The sequence below is a fragment of the Armigeres subalbatus genome, chromosome 1, assembly GCF_024139115.2.
Source record: "Armigeres subalbatus isolate Guangzhou_Male chromosome 1, GZ_Asu_2, whole genome shotgun sequence".
Classification (NCBI taxonomy): domain Eukaryota; kingdom Metazoa; phylum Arthropoda; class Insecta; order Diptera; family Culicidae; genus Armigeres; species Armigeres subalbatus.
This window is the reverse complement of record NC_085139.1, coordinates 314,636,947-314,660,663: the sequence shown is the minus strand read 5'-3', so window position 1 is coordinate 314,660,663 and position 23,717 is coordinate 314,636,947. Positions and strand designations below refer to the sequence as shown.

The 23,717-nt window shown below is 39.4% G+C and overlaps 1 protein-coding gene across 6 annotated transcripts in view; it reads left to right on the top strand.

Annotated features, from left to right (window-relative positions):
• Positions 1-23,717, top strand: part of LOC134207939 (disks large 1 tumor suppressor protein) — a 202,909-nt gene that overhangs the window by 6,279 nt on the left and 172,913 nt on the right. For all 6 annotated transcript variants that reach the window (XM_062684020.1, XM_062684019.1, XM_062684018.1 and 3 more), the window contains exons 2-3: positions 20,634-20,944; positions 21,016-21,087. In XM_062684020.1, the coding sequence (XP_062540004.1) occupies position 20,944; positions 21,016-21,087 (73 nt within the window). In that variant the 5' untranslated portion in view covers positions 20,634-20,943. The remainder of the gene's footprint in view (positions 1-20,633; positions 20,945-21,015; positions 21,088-23,717) is intronic.

The window sequence follows — 23,717 nt, the reverse complement described above, 5'->3', positions numbered from 1 at the left end:
CGTCTGGGCATATCGGCGTTCAACTTCGGTGAGTGGTTTGGAGGCATGACTGATTACTCTGAATCCTTTTTTTTTTTTTCAAAGTACTGCTCCTAGACATATTGGACTAGCACCAGCCATTAGAAACGTATCCAGATCAGAGTCAAAATATGCCAGAGTTTCCACATTTGATTTGGCATTTTCTGGTAAAGTGTGTTCAATGGGTTCGAAAGGTTCGGAATATATCAACCAACAAATGTTATAAACATCAGAAAACTTCGAACTGCCGTCGTGGTAGGCGAAACTTGATAATAGTTTCCAGTTGAAGAATAGTTTCAGGGGGAAATGCTAATACCCTTTGCTGATAAATGGAAGTAGTTCTTGGTTTTAAGATGTTTTCATCTGGAGCGTCTATGAATACGACCAGCCATGGAAAATCTCCTAACATTGATTCCATACAGTTTTGGAATAGCTACGGAGCGGCTGGTAATCCAAAAATGTTTATAACGTACTATTAGCCCAAGTGGGGGAAATAAGTATCGTAATGTACTGACAATCCTTGCTCTAGTTTATGAAAAACTTGTTTATTGTCGAATTTAGCAAATACGTTACTGTCCTTCAATCGGCTGACCATTTGTGCGAGAGTGGGCAAAGATGAACTTCCCTTATCATAGCCTTATTGGCCTCTCGTAAATCGACCATGATCCTCACTTTGTCTTCGCTCTTCCGTTTCACCAACATAGGGGTCGTTCAACAATGATGTCACAGGTTTTAGTGGGGGAGGGGGTCTAAGATTTTGTGACACTGCATATACTAGGTATACAAAAAAGCGGGACAGGGGGGGGAGGGGGGTCTAGAAATCTCAAAAAGTAGTGGACGTCATATTTGAATCGTCCCATAGGTGATACCCATTCTGAAGCCTCTGGGACGCGTTCAATTACACCCTGACGCTCATGTTCCTAAAGTTTTGAGCAATATTAGCCCTTCCAGTGGGACGGGTATGCGACGATACGCTTACCTCACAGGAGGAATAGATTTATCAATTTTGATAGTCACGCAAAAGTCATACAAATCAATACAAATTTTATTCAATTTTATTAATAATATGTTAGCTGAATTAATGTTCAGGCATTGACGAAAATTGCTCACCTTTTATACATGGTAGTCCTTCCTTAGACACGGAATGAAGAAATTTGATGATTCCTAGAACCTCCACATTTTTACCCGACAGTAATGAACATCTTCCATCCTGGATACCAAATAGTGTTGTATCGCAATATGTTCCACCAATAGTGACTCTAGCAACTGTCTAAGACCAGTTTAGTACTAAACCCAAACTTTTGGCCAATGCATACCATGCACTTGAGTAAACATTTTAATTTTTAAAAATAAAACAAAAAAGAAAACGCCGAAATTTCATCAATGCATCTCAAAGATGATCAAAACTGGGTTCCTTTCCACTTTTTATTTCGAAATTTTGTGGACTCAATAAAGCGTTCATGAATTCGTGAGTTAACAAGTTCACGGTGTATTTTTTCGTGAACAACCACGGATTCGGGAACACAGTCACATTTTCTGGAACGTTTTAAAAAACGTGACTGGTGTTCCCGAATCCATGAATTAAATCACGGTGTATTTTTGCTGGTTCACGAATTCGGGAACACTTTTTTTGCGTGTAAATATAAGAAAAATGTGTATCTTAATGTAATATTTTAGAACATAAAAAAATGAAAATTGTTGGTTTAAAATACCTACGATGCAAGATCTACTCATATTCTTTATAATGAGCCAGCAATACCCGAAATCGGATGTAAGACGGCGAAAATACGGCCAAAAACTTTTGCCTATATTTTTTAGGGCAGAGGCGCCTCGTCTATACGTTCTACCTGTTCATGGAACAGGTAACCATTTTTATAACGAAACAAAATATTGCGTAGGCAGATGAAGTCAACGCCACATAGTTGGCGTACAGTCAAATTGCAGCTAAATATGTATTTTTCCGACACACTACGTATCACATAGAAAGCTTTTGCCAATCGTACGATTCATAATAAAGAACCAACAGCAGCGCTGTCAGAAGTTAAATTTAAAGTTTTGCGCCATGATATTGCGCAGATTCCGCCTTATTAGACTCCTGCGCGAAAATTATTTGCGTGAATATTTTTCCTGTGTCACACACACGAATGAATTGACACTGTTTATTGTTTATTTCAGTAAACAAAAACATGTGTGTTCGATAAATAACAACAACAAAAAACAATTACGAAGATAGTTTGAATGTATTGGTGTGCACGCTAAAAATTCGAAGCAAAACGAAGTTGCAACGGGCAATAAATGTTTTGAAATAATTTCCTCCCTGGCATCAAATATATTATATATTAAATATATTAAATATATTATAATATATTTGCTGGCATGCTCACTCGTTCTACGCGCGCAGAGAACCAGCGTGAGCGTCGCCAGCTTTCTCCGTTTCCACACATCATCCTCTTTCGCATGGAAAGCAAGCACGTTTGGATGAAAGTTCTGCTATGCTGTGCAGGAGTCCAACTCGTTCGACGCGCTGCGAGAATAATCAACGATGCGACTTACCTTCGGTTAGACTCTGTCGGACTGTCGTGCTGTGCTTTGCCGATAGGCGCACCGCGCACGCACGTTTTCGTTCAAACCAGGGTGGCCATATTATATTTTGGGAAATCGGTAGCTTGACTGTAGAAAAGTCAGTAGTTATCGGTAGTGTCAAATTATATTAAATGGTATGATAACGTTTTCAAAATATGTAAATCTTATAATTGAGAAGTTCATTCTTGAGAGCCAGGGTTTATATGTACTTCACTATAAGACGTAAAATCAGTAGTGATTAAGTCAAGATTAATATCAAATAACCTAACACTTTTCTGATTTGAATCTGAAACTAGATATTAAGAACTGATATAAAGATAAATCTAAAATTGCCTTTTGAGAAAATTCACGTTTCTCAGATTCATAATCAATATCGACGAACAATCGCAACAAACATTGGGGGCCTAATAGAGCGCTTATTCGACAGAAACTAGGCTTCTTCAACTAAAAAACTAGTTTATTCAGTGCAAATGGTTCGTTGGGATCTAATGATTGTTGATTTAACTCTAAGTATTCCAAATTTATTGATGAACTTCAAACCGGACGGGAAGAATAGTTTTCTCATCACATTTGAATTTGGCTGAGAAATACCCCACTTGTTTCTTCGCTTAAAACTTGGAGAAAAACTAAATTGCAAAAAAAAATTCCTTGTGGACAAAACATCTTTAGCTTAAAAAAAACTGAGAATTCATGAAAGTTAGTGGACATTTTTGTAGAAAAATTACCATGTAATAAATGTTCAAGTTACTGTTAAATATTGAGCAAACATGAATATAAGGCTTGTTCGCGACAAAATCTGGGCACAACATTGAGAATTGAGAAAAAAATATGTGTCAGTTTATTCGGCACAGTTTTTACTTCAAATGACTTCATTCTCTGTCTATGCTTTGACATATGCCTTAAAATTGGTGACATTCAGAGAAGAAACAGTTCGTGTCGAAAGATTTGTTCTCCTCTGTAGTATTTGTTTCACCTTCCCATCCTACTGGTGGTTCTCTAAATCCGTTCTTGTTCAACTCCTTGGCATCCTCATGGATGTCAAAAAAGCATCAAACTATTTCAAGACTCTATGAACAGCGCTTACATGAAAACAATAGCTTTTTAGCAAGATTTCGAATCGAAAGAACTAGACCTTAATGGCGGCTGCAAACAATTGATTTTCTATCCTGCTCTTTCTTCGAAACCATGATCCATTAAGTGCTTGTAATACTAATAAATAAAATATTTTCTGATAGTACAGACATACGTTCATTACTCTATGAAATATTTCACTCGTTGATGAGGTATTTTAAAAGTTATACGTGTTTTGGGATGTACAGATTTTGTCGCGAACAAACCTTAATAATGTAGATGATCATCGAACTATCTTTATCAAGGATGCAGTAATATCGTAAGTGACACAAAAGATAATAATTTAATACTCTGATCCTGTATTTATTCTATTTATGTGGATTGGACTATGGATTTTATGCAAAACATCATCATAACAGATAAAACAAAATTAAGGTATATGCGACACACAGGAGATTCAATTATTCTGAATCTCTGATATTAGATTGCATGGGAAATGATTTAAATCATTTAAATATTTATGATGATGATCATTTATAATAAAGATTATTATGATGGCCGTGCTTTTGTTTGGCGGGTTGAAAATCGGTAGTTCTCGGTAGGAATTTTGAAAAATCTGTAGTTTTTGATCTCTCGTCTGTGAATCGGTAAGTTAGTCAAAAATCGGTAGGACTACCGAGAAATCGGTAGGTCTGGCCACCCTGGTTCAAACTCCGATGATTCGGAACAGTTTGTTATTCTTTTTTCTCCTGATGAATAGGGTAAATCACTACTTGGGCCTATGGACCCCATTCCCGGCTCACTGCACAGAAAACTAATGATTTATACTGTTTGGTAGCTGTAGGCTTATGATTGATAATTTTTAAAAAGTCTCCTATTTATCGCGCACAATGCTCAATATTTTTCAACCATTTATTTCACTCCTAATCGATCCAATTATAGAAAATAAAAATGTAGATTTCAAACTTTTGCTCTTTGTTGCAATACCACTGAGCCGGAGTGATTCTTTCCACTTTTACAAAATGGTATCATCAAATAAACACCTACCTGAAAATCGTCACAGTGCTCGATACAACCATTGCTTCAGGCTGTTTATCACCACACAATAATGCTAAAATCACGCACTTCAATCTTTTCTAATTGTTCGTATCACTAGATCTTATATAAACATATTAGAATACATTTAAAAATGTATCCTCAAACCGAACAAAAAATCACCTCGGCACAAGAACTTCTAGCTGTACAGTGCTGCCAAAAGGCCGTGAGTCTCATTTTAGTATGAAGATAATCCTTCGTCGTTAATAGGAAAACTGTCTAAAACGTTGACGCTTTTAAGTTATTTATAATTATCTCAATTTCAAAGACTAAAAACAATATATTTACAAGTATTTGGAAGGAATTTGGATGAGTGCATATATCTTCTCAACCAAATAAAAATTATTATTAATAATACCATCTGGCATCACGTTATCGTGGAACGTGCATTGCATATTTTTGTTTACGTCGCATTTTCTACCGTCCCGAGAGAGAGAATGAGAGTGAGATGTTGAGAAATTGAGTAAAATATTGCGTATGCCGAAGAGACTTGCGTATGCCGGATAAGCAATCGCCTATGACTGAAATGAGTGCTGCACCATGTTAATTTAAATCAAATAAAAGCTTTTTCGAGCGGTTTTTAGCAAGAATAACTATTTTTTAAGCAGAGGTGAACCCCATCGCAATACATGGCCCACAAAATTCAGAAAAAGTAGCTCCTAGTCATAAATATCAATTAAATAATGCAGTCGTGCCCATGTTAGGCCGGGAATGGGGTAAGAAACCCTACCTATACATCAAGAACAATATTAAATTAATGTTTGAGTTTTCAAAATAGACCAAGATTTTTTTATGTATATCTTGAAATAGACATCAAATAACGCTTTTTACGAATACTCAAAATCAATCAACATAGATTTCACTAAATTTTCACTAAATTTGAAAAATTCAATAACTGGAAAACATTTCAGCTTCTAAATGTGATTCATTGGTCGTCATAATCTGGGGTCGCATCAAAAAAATATACTAAGAGTGAAATTAGTAGTGATTCAGTTTCATTCCAAATTTTCGACCACTATTTTAGTTTGAATCTGGAGCAAAATAAAACAAACACGTTAATTTCCCCAGCAGTGTTCCACACATGTTTTTCAAATTTCCAATTCCAATGAAATCATGTTGCTGTCAAGAAAAGCGCCGTAATTGCAAAGTGTATTGATCCGTAGATAAAATGACGCATCCATACACCAAAACAATTGAAAAATATTTGAATCTCGTGATTCAATCGTGGTTCAAATCAGAGTCTATTATATATAGAGTTACGCAAAGAGTGAAGCCAAATCTACCTATTGAACTGTCAAACCGTCTACCTATCGAGCAAAGTAAACAAATGCTTGTTGGTAAGGCGAAAGTATTGTTATCGCCTAATGATTATTATGGCGAAATAAAACGCATGAATTGAAATATATTAGAATTGTTCTAGAAACAGCTTCAAAAAACTTCAATACACCCCCCAATAAAGTAGCAACAAGAAACTCACGTGTTTGCACTCTGTGGGTGACTTGGTTATCGAATAAAAAAGCTTTAGTAGTGAACACTCCCGTGAAGTCACTTTAAGGGTTGAACAAAAATGAAAGTTGCAAACAGAATAACAAGAAGATCGTTCAGGATAAGTGTAAGAAGATCCTCTTTGCGCAACTCTATATAACAGACTCTGGTTCAAATCTGCAGAAAAAAGAACTGAGCATTATAACGTGTAAGAGTAAAATCATTAGTGATTCAAATCGTTCGGGGCTGTCAGTTTGAATATGAATCTGAAACATTATTTTTCCCAGCAGCTGTTGTAGATTCATTTTTATGCCAGTCAACTATCAAAAAAAATAAAACTGGTTCAACGCTCAGATCTTTTTCTGCAGATTTGAACCACGATTGAATGACGAGATTCAAATATTTTTTAATTGTTTTGGTGTGTGAATGCGTCATTTTATCTACGGATCAATCTACTTTGCAATTACGGCGCCTTTCTTGACAGTTTTGACAGTTGACTGGTATAAAAAATGAATCTAGAACAGCTTCTGGGAAAATTATTGTTCCAGATTCATATTCACAGCTTCGAACGATTTGAATCACTGCTTGAATCATTTTACTCTAATAATGGTTAATAACATTTCATTCATAGCAGTGGCGTAGCCACGGGGGTGGTTTTGGGCATAAAACCCCCCCAGAGACAAAATTTTTAGAAGAAATTTTTTTTTTCGAAAAAAAAATGTTCAGAACCCCTTCCCCCCAGAACAATTTTCTGGCTACGCCACTGATTCATAGCAACAAAATATGGCCGGGGCTCAGCCGAATCGCACCAAGCGCCAATGAAAAATTACCCATTTCAAGTACAAATTTTCGTGTAGCAGATCCAATTGATCACAAACCGTATCGGATATCCTTCTACCCCATAACTGAGGATATCCAAAAACAAATATACGAATGAATTGACATGAATTGACATGAATTACTTTTGGTTTTTATTCTACGAGCAAAATATCACAAGTCAGTCGAAAAGGCGCTTGGTGCGGTTTCGCTGAACCCCGACCGACGAAATATGAGCGGCGATGAGTCCCGTGTACCCCGAATCATGGAAAGAGCCGATTTGAAAGATCTCTATTCTGAGCAATATCCAGTTATCGCCAACTGTTACCAAGTTAGATGTCGGAAGACTTGCGAGAGTTTAAAATTTTAGGTACATATTTATTTAGAATAATTTTTGGAACAAAAGAGATTAATAAGCTGTTTATTGTTTTGTAAATCCTTTCTATTTATTTTTTTCTAATATTTTGTTAAGTTGTATAAGAAAAGGTTGTAATAGTAGATTAAAAGCACAACTTTCATTCGAAACCACTCAGCAACCCAGAAATATGCATCAATATTTTTTTAGCAGGATGATAGAACAGGTGTACCAAAAGTCCACGAGACGCCCCTGTTTTAGGGTGAACCCAAGTTTTTGGCGGGAGTGTAACTGATTCATGACTACGTGCAATATCAAGCATCTTGATCAGACTGGTATCAGCCTCCAGATATTTGTCGCGAAGCTTATCACGACTTGATCCATGATCATTTCTTCAATCTGGTCACCGGAACTGCATTGAGCCTGCTCCTTCAAACGAATCACGAATTGGTCAATTTTCTCGCTTGAGTTGGAAGTTAGCTAACAACGCATGAACCTGAATTGCGTCACCGTGGAGAATAATAAGTAATTGTCCAATGTTTCCATTGCTTTCCTGTAACGGTTATCAAGGATGGCTGATTCGCTGACACTGACATCACGTGCTATCTTTCGTACATCCGATCCGCCGAAACACATGCGTTCAACATGTTCTCGTGATTATTCCTGTTCTTTGATTGATTCCTTTTAGAGTAAGACAGGAAACGAAACGTTGAAGCACCCCCAATATCGGAAAATGATTGGTTTTTGATATTGAGCTGTAAACAATTTTGTGTAGGGGAACTACTCCTGGATTTCATTTCATGGCTCCGATGTTCATCCCATCAAAAACAAAGCAATGGAAAGATATTTTTTGATTTATTTCATATTTTTGTGACTTTCTCAGCAGTATGCATGCATGTTAGCAAAAAGAAACGACGGAATTGGTGCCGTATTTCTTTGTTTCGCGATGAGATGAATATATGTTCAGCGAGATGAAAAACGGTCAATTCCCTTATTTATAATTTTTATTAGTTCAAAAGTTGGGAATATTCTATTGATCAAACTTATTTTGGGACAAGTTTAACCCCCATTTCATTCAGGTTGCCTTAGCAACGCCTAATGTTTTTCGCAGAAGTATTGTTTCCTCTTCGTTTTTTTTAAAGATGCGGTCCTGATTGCTGAATATGAAATTTCCTACTTTTTTCTCTAAAGGACCGAAATTTATTCCCCTACGCGGTTCTCCACCTGGGGTACATGTACACCTGGGGGTACCTTCGCTGGCCCTAGGGGGTACCTCGGATAAAACTGCATTATGGCGGACGTATTACAATTCCAATTGGAGCTTATTGATAAAGTTTTGATAATTGTGATTTTTTTATCTCTAAACTTTGTCCTGTACATAATATGCATGGCGATCAGTAAATCAAAAAATAATTGAACCCTGCTCTCCTCAACTAGAACAGCGTATGAAGGACGGCGGAACAAAAGATCAAACGGACAAATGTCGAATGAGCAAATTTTAAAAATCTTCAATGCAATCTACCTGATCTGAAAAAATGTTGAATAATATGTTAACATACTTTTGAATAAAAATCTAGAATCTAAAGGTTTGGAATCCTCTGTTTGACAGGCTTTTTTAGAAAAGCTCTATTGCTCCGTTGCAAGAGGTTTAAGGGCATCTTTCTACGCTTCTCGGAAGCCTTCTTCAGAGTAGCACGAATTCCTCCTTCCAAGATGTTCAGAAGTCTTCTTTCGGAAAGTTCGAAAGCTTCCTTTCAAGATGGCCGGATGCCTCGTTTTAAGAGAGTCGGAAGACTTTTTCACAAAGCTCGGAAGGGTGCTTTCAAGAGGGTCGCAAGCCTTTTTTCAAAAAGCTCGAAAGTCTCCATTTAAGTGGTTCGGAAGGTTATTTTCAAAAGGCTTCTTTTAAGAGACTGGAAACGTCCTTTCAAGAGGCTCGGAAGCGTCCTTTCAAGAGGCTCGTCTTCTTCTTCTTCATTGGCATTACATCCCCCACTGGGATATTGCCGCCTCGCAGCTTAGTGTTCACTAAGCACTTCCACAGTTATTAACTGCGAGGTTTCTAAGCCAAGTTACCATTTTTGCATTCGTATATCATGAGGCTAACACGATGATACTTTTTATGCCCAGGGAAGTCGAGACAATTTCCAATCCGAAAATTACCTAGACCGGCACCGGGAATCGAACCCAGCCACCCTCAGCATGGTCTTGCTTTGTAGCCGCGCGTCTTACCGCACGGCTAAGGAGGGCCCCCAAGCTTCCTTTCAATAGGCTCGAAAGCTTCCTTTCAAGAGGCTCGGAAGCCTCCTTTCAAGAGGCTCGGAAGCCTCCTTCCAAGAAGTTCGGAAGCCTCCTTCCAAAAGGCTCGGAAGCCTCCTTTCAAGAGGCTCGGAAGCCTCCTTCCAAGAGGCTCGGAAGCCTCCTTCCAAGAGGCTCGGAAGCCTCCTTTCAAGAGACTCGGAAGCCTCCTTCCAAGAGGCTCGGAAGCTTCCTTCCAAGAGGCTCGGAAGCCTCCTTTCAAGAGGCTCGAAACCCGAGCAAAGTCTGAAAACATAATGAGAGCATATAGAAAACATATTTTGATATTGATATCAAATTGAAATCATAATTTGTTTTCAAATATGAATCATCATGACTGATTACATATTTTGATCTCATTTTGCTGTTGATTTCTAAATTGTATGATCTGACATCAAACTGTGTACTTATTTTGTTATCGGAACCAATATCAAAATTAGTTTTTGATTTGCTCTCATCTATAGCAGGAATAGTTTTCGATTTGATGTCATAGTAAGATTTTTCTGCTATAGATTTTGATCTTTTAACCGTTAAAACGACCAAAAGGATATCAACCTGAGTAATCAAAATTAGGCGATTTCACAACAACAAAATTAGTTATCGATTTGCTCTCAAGCTTTGCTCGGGAAGCCTCCTTCCAAGAGGCTCGAAAGCCTCTTTCCAAGAGACTCGAAAGCCCCATTCCAAGAGGCTCGGAAGCCTCCTTCCCAAAGGCTCGGAAGCCTCCTTCCAAGAGGCTCGGAAGCCTCCTTCCAAGAAGCTCGGAAGCCTCCGAACTTTCATAAATCCATTCGTTTGCTTTAACAAAACGGGCTTGAAATTCCTTTCGTTTGGATCTGTAGGGAACTGTAACCATGAATTTCGGTTTTCCTGATTCTAACGTTTTTTCTTTTATATCAACGAAGAAAAAATTTCTATAGGTATTTAATTACCGAAGTCATGTATCCAGTTATAAAAGCTTTCGATTATTCTGGATTCAGTTTCAATTTGATTCTCCAATCAAGGTCATCGCCAATTGTAGATGCGAAAATGCCTAACTACGGAACGTAATATAACACAACCGTTGCTTAACAAGTATTACATTAGAATGAATCTTTATTTTATCAGGTGCTTCCGAGTCTTCAGTGCTTACAATGCATGCATACACCTTGCATGCAAATTTGCTAACATATTGCATCAGGAAACGCTTATAGCATTAAATCATCCTTCTATCTTCCATAGACCAGGCACACATCTAGTGTCCCTCTATTGTACCTTAAAATCTGCTTCGAGTAGTTCCAATAGCGACGAACACTGGAAGACACGCTTGAAATTGGCTGAAATAATTATTGACTGACAACAGGATTGTTCTTGTAGTAAGCGACGGGTACATAGAATAACCGACCAGCTAATAATACGGTACGGCTTTTTGTTACTCAGCTTTTCTAACGCTCTACTGAGCTTCAGTCGGATTTCAATTGATGTCGACTTCTGCTGGAATTCACTCATGCCAAAGCGCCTGAGCAATCCTTCAAGGTAGTTTCGTTAACTGATTCTCAAAATACCTGCCTTGAAATCCCGCCCAACCTTCGTGTTCAGAAACTGCCTCACTTCGCTGGAGTCGGTTATCTGTTCCGACAGTTTTCCCTTGATGCGTCAATATGTCGTCAAGGTACTTCAACTTCAACTTCTCGGATCCGAGCGTGTGAAGGCAATGGTCGAGGTCGCTGCATACGAAGCCCACCCTCTTCACGAAATGATAAAATTTGGCGTTTCATGACTTCAGCTCATACGGAGCTCAATTCAGCCCTACACAAGAGACCTATCTTCCACTCGAACCCGTCTAGTTGAGCCCTGCATTTTTTTTCTTCTTTCTGGCAGCTCTTCATTTAAGAACGCAGTCTTCCCGTCCCTCTGGTGGATCTGCACTCCGCTCTGATTCGACAAAATCTACACTGTCCGCCAAGTGCCCATCTATGCTTCCGTAGAGTACGTTTCAATATGATGAAAGCCTTTCTTTAGCCAGCAACCAAGCGTTGTATTTCGGCGGCCCGTCCGTCTTGTCGTGCTTATTCGGAACACCTACTTGCACGAGCGAGTTTTGTCCCGCTGCATTGAGCTTATCTCATTGTCGATCACAGTTTTCAATTCGTTACTACCGACCGCGTCTTCCACTGCCAACTCCACGGATGCTTTTTTCTCTACGAAGTTTAAATCCGACTGATTTTCTTCTGGTACCTGCAGTACCTGCAGTACCTGCAGGAAGAATCCTCTTCTTCTTTATTGACAGGGCTACAAACCATTTGCTTCACGAATAGAATTTTCCCAATCGAGTCTACTTCACGAAGTCAACTCCTTCTTCTAGATTCTAGAAACTAGATTCCACATTCCCTATCCAATATGGCTGTAAATATATAGATATATTTTGAAGTTCAGTCGAAATTCGTTCGAGACATGAACAAAAACTTTACAGTTGATATATGTAGTATCTGGGGCTCCCACTGCTACAGTCAGCATTGTCTATCCTCAGAAACGCTTGTCGATCTCTGAATCCTCCATCATCGCTCTTACCTTTTCGACGAGCGTCCGTCTTTTGAATTTCCCCGAAAAATTGTTCTAAATTTCATCGGAATTGTTTTTCTCTCTATATTAAAAAAAACTGGAAATCTAAAAATCCATTTTTTACCAGAAATTCTCGGCGTGTTCACTGTTACTGTTTTGTGTAATAGGTTTAGGTACACAGATAAAAAAAGTTGTTGAAATTTACGCGAAAGTAATGCACATAAAGGGAATGCCGAAAAGAGCGTAAATTTAAACGATATTATCACCTGAATGTATGCAATTTTTATTGCATTATGTCACTTTTTATACGAATAAGTGTTATAATGCTATGTAAATTGCATACATTTAGGGTGAACTTGTTGGAAAAGATCCATGTACGCCAAGAATAGTGTAATTTTTCACGTCTTTATTGTTTACGCGTCGAATACTTTTCATTATTTTTTTCTGTGTAGCTCGATTCAATGATGTATTATGCCCGTATGGTGAAAGCAAGATATTTTCTACCGTTTCACCATATTTGTCTGGGCGGTACTGAACGACAAGGTTGCGTTATACCCCCATGCATATTGCTGCCATAACCTCCATGTGTACCCGAAACTACAGCGATGTTTAGTATGTACTGTCAACTTTCAGTAAGTCGACTCATGTCATTCCTCACGCCCAGCTGTTTCGAACACTTCGCACCTCTTCTAACCATCTAGATTTAGGTGACATTACTCCTTGGCCCAACGCTTCCAGAAGTTGCCAACATAACCTGGAAAGCTTTCCAATTGGATCGAAGAGCTGCTACTTCTTCCGTTGCACTCGAAGTCGGTTGAACCACTCCGCTGGAATTCAGGCACAAAACATTGTTGGGCATTAAGGCTTCGTTCGCTTCGCTGTCCAGGGTTAAGTAGGTTAGTGGACGTGGGTGTACGAGCGATTCGACTTTAGCACAGTAGCCGAAGCTTTATCATCGGGATGTTTATCCGTTAGTAGACAGCTAAGTTCTTTCTTAACGGAGCGTACAAGCCTCTTCCGTGACGCACGCATATGAGGGGGATACTGAGAGTTAAGCTTCCACTAGGTTCTTGATGGTGAAAGCAAGAGATTCGTTGACACACTGTATTTGTTTGGTCAACTCACCACTAGCTCCCTGGAAATTAGTCAGAGGCTCGTAATAGTCCATTTCTAAGTTTGTAAAAGCTCTCACGTTAAGCGTATTCGAAACCAACGACAGGAGACCCATTTTCGGAACCTGAGGTAGTGCACAGCGCACCGAGCAAAGCTGCAACTTTCATCAAACTAATGAAAGTTGATAAATAAAAAAATATGTTTGCCGTTATATAAAAAAAATATATGCCATAATAAGCACTCGCTATAAGAGTATTAACATAAATGTTATCATCTTAAATGTTTAACGCATATTAATTACCATTAGAGTTCCCATCCCGGGACATCCCGGGACAAAAAATCCCGGGATTCAGGAAAATTCGGGATTTCCCGATTCCCGGGATATTATTTTTGAAATCCCGAAAATCCCGGGATACCCGGGACAAAAATACTGTTTCACTTCCGGTTCGCAAACAGTGTAATTTTCCTTTTTACAAAAGTTATTTGTTTTGAACGCGAAACCCAACTTAGCTGATAAACTCATATCATATTTTTATACCTCCCATCAGACATGATTTTTTCTCCAAGTTTGTTTATTTGGTAGGCTCAGGCATGTATACGGGGCCAAGGTTTTTTTGTGATGCACAATCGATAACATCTTATTATCAAATTAGTAAGAGAGGAACAGACATGAAAATATCGGAGATAGTTAATAGAACACCTTCACAAAAAATATTAGATTCCCCTATACCGTTCAATGGAGGACTACTGACTGATGCTTTTTACAGCAGCTACAGCTCTCAATTAATTAAACGACAAGTATCTACAGTACAAGATCAGCTACATCTATTTGGCGCCTTACTTCTACCCATCTCCCGTCTACAGCTAGGTTGTGTACACTAGCTGATATTCGCCTTGCTAATCTCCTCGCGCCATCCAACATTGAGGCAGTCTTCCTGAGCTTCTTGCCTCCAAAACAATTCTTGATCCAATTCATGTCCTTGCAATCGACGTTCGTACAACAAACTTTCCAGCACATGCGCAAGTACAAGTACCACGATGCTCTACCAATTTTTTTTATTTTGGTACTTGCTGCTAACCAGCTGACCAAAGCTTCGCTTGGACTCCTACTGACCAACTAGCAAGCTACCGAAAGTTCGAACCTCACACTAAATTCTGTACGGCGCTACCCATGATTTTCGCAGCCAATGCACGATGCCACGAGACTTATGCGCCCGATCCATGGATCCCGGATTGTGATTACGTTTCTGTAGATAATCCATCGACACTATGTTTAAAATCTGAAATCTTCCTGGACCATAATCTGTTCCAGGGTTGTTAATCGATAAATTATCGTCGTTAATTTAACGCCTACTTCGATAACAATAACGGATGTACGATGATATTTCGTTGACGATAAAGTGAGCGTTGATTTAACGTTATCGTTATCGAGTACTCGTTGATTTATCGATAATTATCGATTCTACTGCGCATCTTCCATCTTTCGTCACTAGGGTATTGAATGCAATCCCAGCATCTGTCTAAACCCAATGCATATTCAAAACAATGCAGAAAGTCAAGCCGACTGCAACCGCCAGCGAACCCTTCTTCTCGGACTCGGCGATCATATATTCCAAAAGGGCACTCTTCCTTCCGAGAAAAACGTGAATATTATTTGCTTCTTGAAATAATTAATATTGAGCATCTTAGGGGAAAATGTTACAAGGTTAAAAAAATTTAGAATTGAATTGAGTTTCAATTTGAACTCTGTATTATCTGGCCTTTCTAAAATAAGAACTTTACCCTTGAATAAAATCGTTTTTAAATCAAAATATAGGTTTTCTTAGGAAACAGAATCCCGGGATTTCCCGGGATATACGAACAACTTCATCCCGAATCCCGGGACAACGGAAATGGCCGGGAAATGGAAACTCTAATTACCATGTGTTTTTTGCCTTTCTCGTACAACAAAGTTGTACCAGAAGGCTATAATTTCACTCCAAAAGCCAAATTTTGATAGAAGGCTCGGAGACCCATAGTGTTATATACCAATCGACTCAGCTCGAAAAACTGAGCACATGTCTGACTGTGTGTGTGTGTGTGTGTGTGTGTGTGGCCTCGGGAATTTTTTATTGTTAAACACGTTTCATATAGAAGGACTTGACCGATTCGAGTGCAACTAGTTTCATTCGACGGAGAAACTTTCCTAGTTGGACACTATTGTTTTTGTTTGCTAATATCTCATGCGGTTTGAATAATATTTCTATTTTTCTTTTATCAAATACGCTGTGTACATGCACATTTTAAATCATTAATCAATTTAGCCGTGACGCAATCCATTACTCTCATAGTTGAGTTATTTTTAAGCAGCGTGATATAATCGCATCAAAGCTATTAACCGCCTAAATGTAGGCAATTTACGTTGCATTTACCATACTAATTCGAATTCAACAAATTGAATCGAGAAAGGCATAATCACCACTGGGGGATAAATTTGGGTTTTTTTTAATTAGGTATTTAGGATTTTTTGTAAAATTTTGCAAAGATTTTGGTGGCATATTAAAGTCACACGATCAAAAAATCGTGTAAAAACAGAATCCTGTGTAGTTTAGTAAGGGTTATGTGTGTTTCCACATGGTGAATTTGACCGAATGCCACTAAGGCCGAGAATCATCTAGCGGAATTCCATTTGGCCGAATCAGTCGAGAGGGACGTACTTTTAGAATTTAAAAAACGGGTAGCGCTCAAAAGTTTCATCTCCTCGAAAAAACTCCTTATACAAAGTTTCAGCTCAGTCGGACTTCGTTAAGTGTTTGACCAAAGCGGTGAAAGAGTTGGCAGTGAGCCAAGCAGTGGAGGCCAGGAAGGAAGCAGAGTCGAAGATTCGAGTCCTTGCGGAAGAAAAGCAAAGCAGCTATCAGAAAGCCAGACTGCAGAACTCCGGAAACGCATGGTTGTTACTGGAGAAATTCCAAAGCTTAGTAAGGTCAGTATGGCAACCAACCTGAAGGGAGCTAGCGCCAAGTCGGTATTGCACGAGAAGAAGGGTACTAAGATCCATTGGGAGAAGGTTGAGCAGGTTGCCGGCCCTAAGGAACGACGGAAACCAGTTCCTCCTTCTACGAGGACTACCGAAGTTCGCCGGGAGGAAGGCCTGCCCTAGAGGGAAGTTGTGGAGGCGAAGGTATAGGAGGCGAAGACGCCATTGGCCAAGAAGGGGAGTGGCCGTAGAAGAAAGGGCAAACCTTCCAATGGTCATGGCAAAAAAGGATAGAGGCGAAGCAATTATCGTCAAGGCTGATGGTAAGAGCTATGCTGACGTTCTGAAGGCTTTGCGGGGCGATACAAGCTCACTGGCCTAGGGGATGATGTAAACTGTGTGTGATAGGAATGGAAACGACATGGAAGTCCATTTCCATTTCCAGAATATAAGAACTAGCAATTCCAAGAACTGGAAATGGACTTACATGCCGTTTCCATTCCTATCCTACACCTTGAAATTGAATTCTAGCAGTAGTTGCTAGTTTCCGCTCCATAATTTCCGAGGCAAACTCTCCACAATTTTGAAGAAAAAATCTCTTCTACTGCTGAGTAAAATTCTTCACAATTTCCTAGAGAAATTATTTACAATATCCGAAAGAATTTCTCCACAATTTCCAAGAAAAACTTTCCATTGTCCTGGGGGATATTCTCCACAATTTCCAAATAGTATTCTTCATATCTTCCGAGAGAAATTCTCGAATATCAAGGGAAATTTCGCATAATTTCCGAGGGAGATTCTCCACAGTTTCCAACAAAATTCTCCGAAATTTCCGAGGAAAATCCTCCACACATTCCGAAGAGAACTCCGCAAAATTTCTGGCAACAACTTTCAAGGAAATTTCCCCACTATTTAATCCACAAAATTCCAAGAGAAATTATCTACGATTTCCAAGTAATTCGTATTCGCAATTTCTGAGTTAAATTCTCCAGGGACTTTTTCCACAAAGTCTGAGAGAAGTTTTGCCCAAATTCCGATGAAAATGGCTCCAAAATTTCGGAGGGAAATTCTTCACAAATTCCGAAGGAAACTCTTCACAACTTCCTGATGAATTCTCCACAATTTTTGAAGGAAGTTCTCCACGACTTCCAAGGCATATTTTCTACAATTTTTGAGATAAATTCTTATCAACTGTTGAGTAAAATTGTTTACAAATTCCGAGAGAACTTGTACACAATTCCTGAAAGAATTTCATCGCGATTTCCGAGAGAAACTTTCCATTGTTCTGAGGGAAATTCTTTACAGTTTCTGAATAAAATTCCCCACAACATCCAAATAAAATTATCCATTATTTCCAAAGAGAAATTCTACTCGAGTTCGATTATCCACAATTTCCAAAAAAGTTCTCCACAATTTCCAAGGGTAATCATTCACAATTTCTTAGAAAAAATCTCCACAATTTCCGTGGAAAGTTTACCACGATTTCCAAGGAAAATTCTTCACCACTTCCGCTATAAATTCTCCACTGTTACGAGGACATTTCTCCATAATTTCCGAAAAAAAATCTTTCAGTTTCTGAAGAAAATCCTTCACAATTCCCAAAAGAAGCTCTGCACAGTTTCCAAAACGAAATTTTCTACAATTTTTCTTAGAAATTCTCCATAATCCCCGAGGGAAATTCTCCGCAGTTTCTGAGTGGAATTCTCCAGAATATTCGAAGAAAATACTGCACAATTTCGGAGAGCAACTCTCCAAAATTTCTGGTAACAATTTTCAGGAAAATTTCTACACAATTTATGAAGAAAATGCTAGCAAATTCTCCACAAAATTCCAAGGGGAATTCTCTACGATTTCCAAGGAAATTCGCCTCTATTTTCGAGTGAAACTTTTCATTTTTCTGAGGGAATTACTCCACAATTTCCGAAGGAACTTCTCCGCAATTTTTGAGAGAGATTTTCCACTATTTCCAAGGAAAATTTTCCACCAATTCCTAGGTAAATTTTCCACAAATTTCGAGGAAAATTGTTCACAACGGAAACTCTCCACGATTTAAAAAAAAATCACTTTTCCAATGTAAATTCTCCATTCTCCACAATTTACGAGTAATTTCTCTACAAAGTCCAAAGAAATTTTTCCTCAATTGCAGACGATTTTTTATGTCTCTATTGGAGGGGTTGGCTTAGCGGTAAGATGTGCGGCTACAAACCAAGACCATGCTGAGGGTGGCTGAGTTCGATCCCCAGTGCCGGTCTAGGCAATTTTCGGATTGGAAATGGTCTCGACTTCCCTGTGCATAAAAGTATCATCGTGTTAGCCTCATGATATACGAATGCAAAAATGGTAACTTGGCTTAGAAACCTCGCAGTTAATAGCTGTGGAAGTGCTTAATCAACACTTAACTGCGAGGTGGCTCTGTCCCAGTGTAGGAATGTAATGCCAATAAGAAGAAGAAGAAGAGAAGCTAGCTCGCCTCTAGGAAGAAAATTCTCCAAAGCTTCCAAAGGAAATTCTCAATAATTTCCGAAGAAAACTCTTCTCTTTGCCGAGGGAGATTCTTCGTAATTTTCAAATCAAATTACTCACAAATCTTCCTCAATTTCCGAGGGAAACTTCCCCGCAATTTTTGAGAGAAAGTCTCCACAATTTCCCAGAGAAATTCTCCACAACATCCAAGGGAATTTCTACACAATTTCCGAGAAAAATTCTTCGCAGTTTCCGTGAATTTTTTTGCATACTTCCAATTTTCACAAGAAATTCTTTTGAAATTCCACGCTTCTCAAGTATTCAAGATTAAATTATTCTTTTCGGAATTTGCACATACAATTTTTTTTAATTAAAAATTAATTTAAAATTTTTTTTTTAATTCCTCGAAAATTTTATTTAACGTGAAATTTTTCCAAAATCTCAAGGGATCTTCAAGTGAAATTCCGCGGAAATTTCTTTTGAATTTCCACAATTGAACTCATCAAATATACAAAAACAAAACACAGTATTATTTAAATCCTCACCATTCCATAAGTGGCATCTAATAAGTTGGCAATAGTGCCCATTAACATGAGTACTACTGAAATAATTAATCATAGATAATCAACCAGTACCGGTGCACAGATAGGCGAACGAGAATCTTCTTTTTTTATAGTAGTTATGCGGCCACTTGAGGCGCTGATTCTATTGTAGTTCTCTCCAGCAAAGCTCCGAACACGCTCAAACGCCAATCTTAACTGGCCAGTAATACTTTATTGGTAAAAAGCTCACGTAAAAATACACATACTTCAAGCGTGCATTTGTTTTAGAATATCCTCAATGGCCAAATAACCATACGGCATTGGTAGTTTTTGACAATAACTTTCGTCGTTATTACGGCCATGTAACATCTCTTTTAGGGCCTTTCTTAGCCATGCGGTAAGATGCGCGGCTACTAAGCAGGACCATGCTAAAGCTGGTTGGTCTAGGTCCGGTCTAGGAAATGTTCGGGGTGGAAATTTTCTCGACTTCCTGAGCATAAATGTATCATCATGATATACGAATGCAAAAATGGTAACACTAAGCTGCGAGGCGGTTACAGTGAGGGATGTAATGCCAATAATAAGAAGAAGAACATCTCTTTTAAACACATTCTGCTAGCATGCTTTTTATGGATGTCTCAAAGTGTCACGTTTTGTAACCCATCCATTCGAATATATCGCTCTCCAGTTTACACTAAGTTTAGCAAAACAATTCACTCGATGAGAGCTACTGTGAGAAATTCTCCGCAAGATTCAATCCGCACATACACACTCAACCAGCATAACCCCAACATCGCTTGCCTGTGACTGTAAAAACATAATGCAAAGTATGCTCCTCGCTAGCTGGAGCAAATCATTGCAAGCCCAATAGCCCACGGCCTACACTAAGCTTCTTGACCAAGGAAGATCCTCTTGTGTGTCTACGTCGTCGACGATGTCCATCGTCCCCAGGCCAAACCAAATCAAAGAACTTTATTTTTTATTGTGTAAGCGCTGCTTCTGCTGCTAAGGTTTCCCATTTCCGTTTTTATGCTGCGTTTGCCGATTTTGCCCTTTCCGCTCAGCCGCGCGCGGCCGTGTCATCATCTCGATCTCGACTTTTATGTACCGCACCACCCGACCCGACACGCTGAGGAGCACATTTCGCGTCATCGAGGGCTGTCGTCCGTTTCGAACGAGCTGAGCGCGCTTTACTGTAGTGGGACTGCTGTGTGCTGTGTTCTATGTACTTATTATGTTCTTCCCCGACCTCCCGTTCTTCCGATCAACTTGAACCGCGATGTTTGCCTTCCAGCCAGGCAGCACCAAAGTGAAGTGAATCCTCATCGTCGTCGTGGAGGAATTTGATGTGATTGGTGATATTTGAGAAGCGAAGCGACATTCACGGCTGAAGTGGCAGCCTACTGCGACGACGGCCAAGGAGACGCCGACGACCGATAAGTTGAGTGGTTGAGCGATAGCATCGTGAAATAAAAGTGCGGCTCTTCGGGGTTTTTCTTCTTCCATTTCTTTTCCTTTTTGGGTTAAGTGATTGGTGTGTTTAGTGTTTGTAAGGGAAACGAAGAAACATAGCAATAAGGATACGCGCTGAGAGGCTGCTGCAGAGTGAGTTAGAAGATACATAAACGTAGTCATTCTGTTTAGTTCAACAATAGTTCCTGTTTTACCGACTGCAGTGGACCGCTACGGGGGCTCTGCTATAATTTTGGCGCTAACGAAGGACGGAAAGATGCCTGTCAAGAAGCAGGGTGAGTACATGTCATTGGATAATCTCTATTTTCGTCAATGATTGATCACTGGTCAGTGACCAGTTTTCCATTCAATATCCTTGTCATATTCTCTCATAATCTTGATTATGTAATTGATAATATAAATATCCCAGCTTAACTGCCAGCTTGTCACCGCTAGTTGAATGATAAAGCTACTTTTTTCTCGTCGACCCAAACGTGTCACATGGTTCCTCTCGCTCTATTTCCCTTCCATTCGTCAGTCGACCACCCACGTGGAAATTGGCTCACACTATCACGGTCCGAGTGACACTACCTGTCTACAGATATCTATATAGGAACATGTAACATAGTAAGCCAAGAGTCCGAACATCCGAACGCAACTAAGTAGGCCAAACGAAGCAAACGTCGACATACGATACAGAATACTGACTACAGAAACAGCAGGCTGTAGAAACCGGATATTTTATCAGGTGCCTTTCATCTATAGGAGGCACCGACTCGACTGGCAGACGGATTTCACGGAGCTTCACTCTGAACAGAACCTACCATAGAGTAGTTCGCTCAGTAGTTGCAGTGGTGGTGAGGGCGTTAGAGGGCTATTCAAATGGGATAGCAGTCTAGCGGAAGTGGAAATTCGATATTAATCGGAAAGTTGCAATCGCAGTTCGCCGGGCTGATGTTTATTGTTTCACATCATGAACGTTTGCCCTCCCTCTAGGCCTAATGAAGACTGATGATAACAATCAACTTCACCGGAAGGGTTATTTTTCTGGCCGTCCCGCCGCGCGTGTTCTCCCACTTGCTGGCGAATTTAATATTAATGACAACCGAGATGGAGCAATTCCCCCGTCTAATATGTGGGGCTTGTGCTGCTCGTGACTTTGGATTTTCGTGAGTGCGTGCAATGCCCAAAACGAAAACTTTACGATGTTGTACAAGCATTATCATTGGTGGACAAAGAGCGGTAAAAATGCTATTTCTGGGACAAAGGTTAGATTTTTATCATGCTGTTAAAAAACTGATTAAAAAAATTGTATAATAGAAATTATTAATTATTCTTCAAGCTGTAGGGTTGGCATTGCATTAGGACTCTCGTGAATTACATATTCGGAAGCTGATCTCCAATCTTTAATTTGATACTATAAACAGCAGCAATTGTGGTACTGTAGGAAAATAAAACATTAGAGATGAATTTTACCATAACTTAAGTTTGAATCAGCAATCAAATGTGCTGCATCATCTATCACTTTAAATAATATATCTAAAATAATTATAATACTTTACATTTGAACCGGTGCCAGCGAAAGTGGTACATGTTACATTGAGCAAATTTTACAGGAGACGCATTTTTCCAAAAACTTAGAAAATGAAATTCAAATTTGCAATTTTCTGCAACTCAACTGTACCAACATCATGACTGATGTAATATGCGAAGTTTCTTGACAGACTTCAAGTTTGTTGGAACAAAATGCATCAGAAACCGAAAATCGTTGCCAGTAAAAGTAGTACATGTACAATGTACATTTATAAAATTATTTTAAACGGCAGTAAGCCATCTAGAAATTCAAAATAGAGTTAACATCTGCGGCGGAAACGTCCATGTTGTCAAATTTTCTTTTCAATAAGCTGATTTTAGTGGGTAGAACTGTCTACGCGGAACCGCGAAACAACTCACTTTACCCAAGTAACATTGTAGTTTTATGCTGGTTTTATAACACTCTTGAAGAGTAAATTATGGTCTTCAAGAGCGTTATAAAACTTAAAATATTACTTGGGTATGGTCCCTTTCACTCAAATCCGCCCTCGCGTGGAAGAAGCCAAAAATAAGGAAAATGCGAAAAAATCCGGTGAGTACTTTGCCTTTACTCCCGTGTTAAATTTCCACCCACTATAAAGTTTCACCAACTCAATTTTATGTTATTTTCACTCACCCGAGACTGCTTGAAGTCTTGACTGTAATTATTTCGGGTGCCCAAAAACGTCATGATTACACTGACTGGCTTCATTAGTAACCTGCCATTTATTTCACCCTCCAGGGCATGCATCTCCCCAGTACGGATCGCTTGACTCCTTGTGATTGGACGTTGTTATTTATTTACTCACACCAAAGGTGGAGTTGCCTGTGTAGTACATAAAGGTCTTCTCCATTCAACTCGGTCCATGACTGCACGCCACCAACCACGCAGCCTACGGAGGGATCGCAAATCGTTTGCCACCTGACCGATCCACCCTGCTCACTGCGCACCTCGCCTTCTTGTTCCCGTCACTATCCGATATTCTGGCTACGTGCCAGGCCTACCACAGTCGTCCAATTTTCGAGGTGTGATCGATGGATGGTTCTCCCAACAGCTGATGCAACTCGTGGTTACATCTGCACCCCTCCAAAGGTGATACACAGCACTTTCCTTTCGAAAACTCCAAGTGCGCGCTGGTCCACCACAAGCATCATCCAAGTATCGTGTCCGTAGAGAACTACCGGTCTAATGAGCGTTTTGTAGATAGTCAGTTTGGTACGGCGGAGAACGCTATTCGATCAGAGCGTTTTGCGGAATCCAACTTACGGTACGGTTTCCAACCACGATGCGTCTCCAATGTTTTCTGCTGGTATCGTTATCGGCAGTCACCAGTGAGCCCAAGTACACGAATTC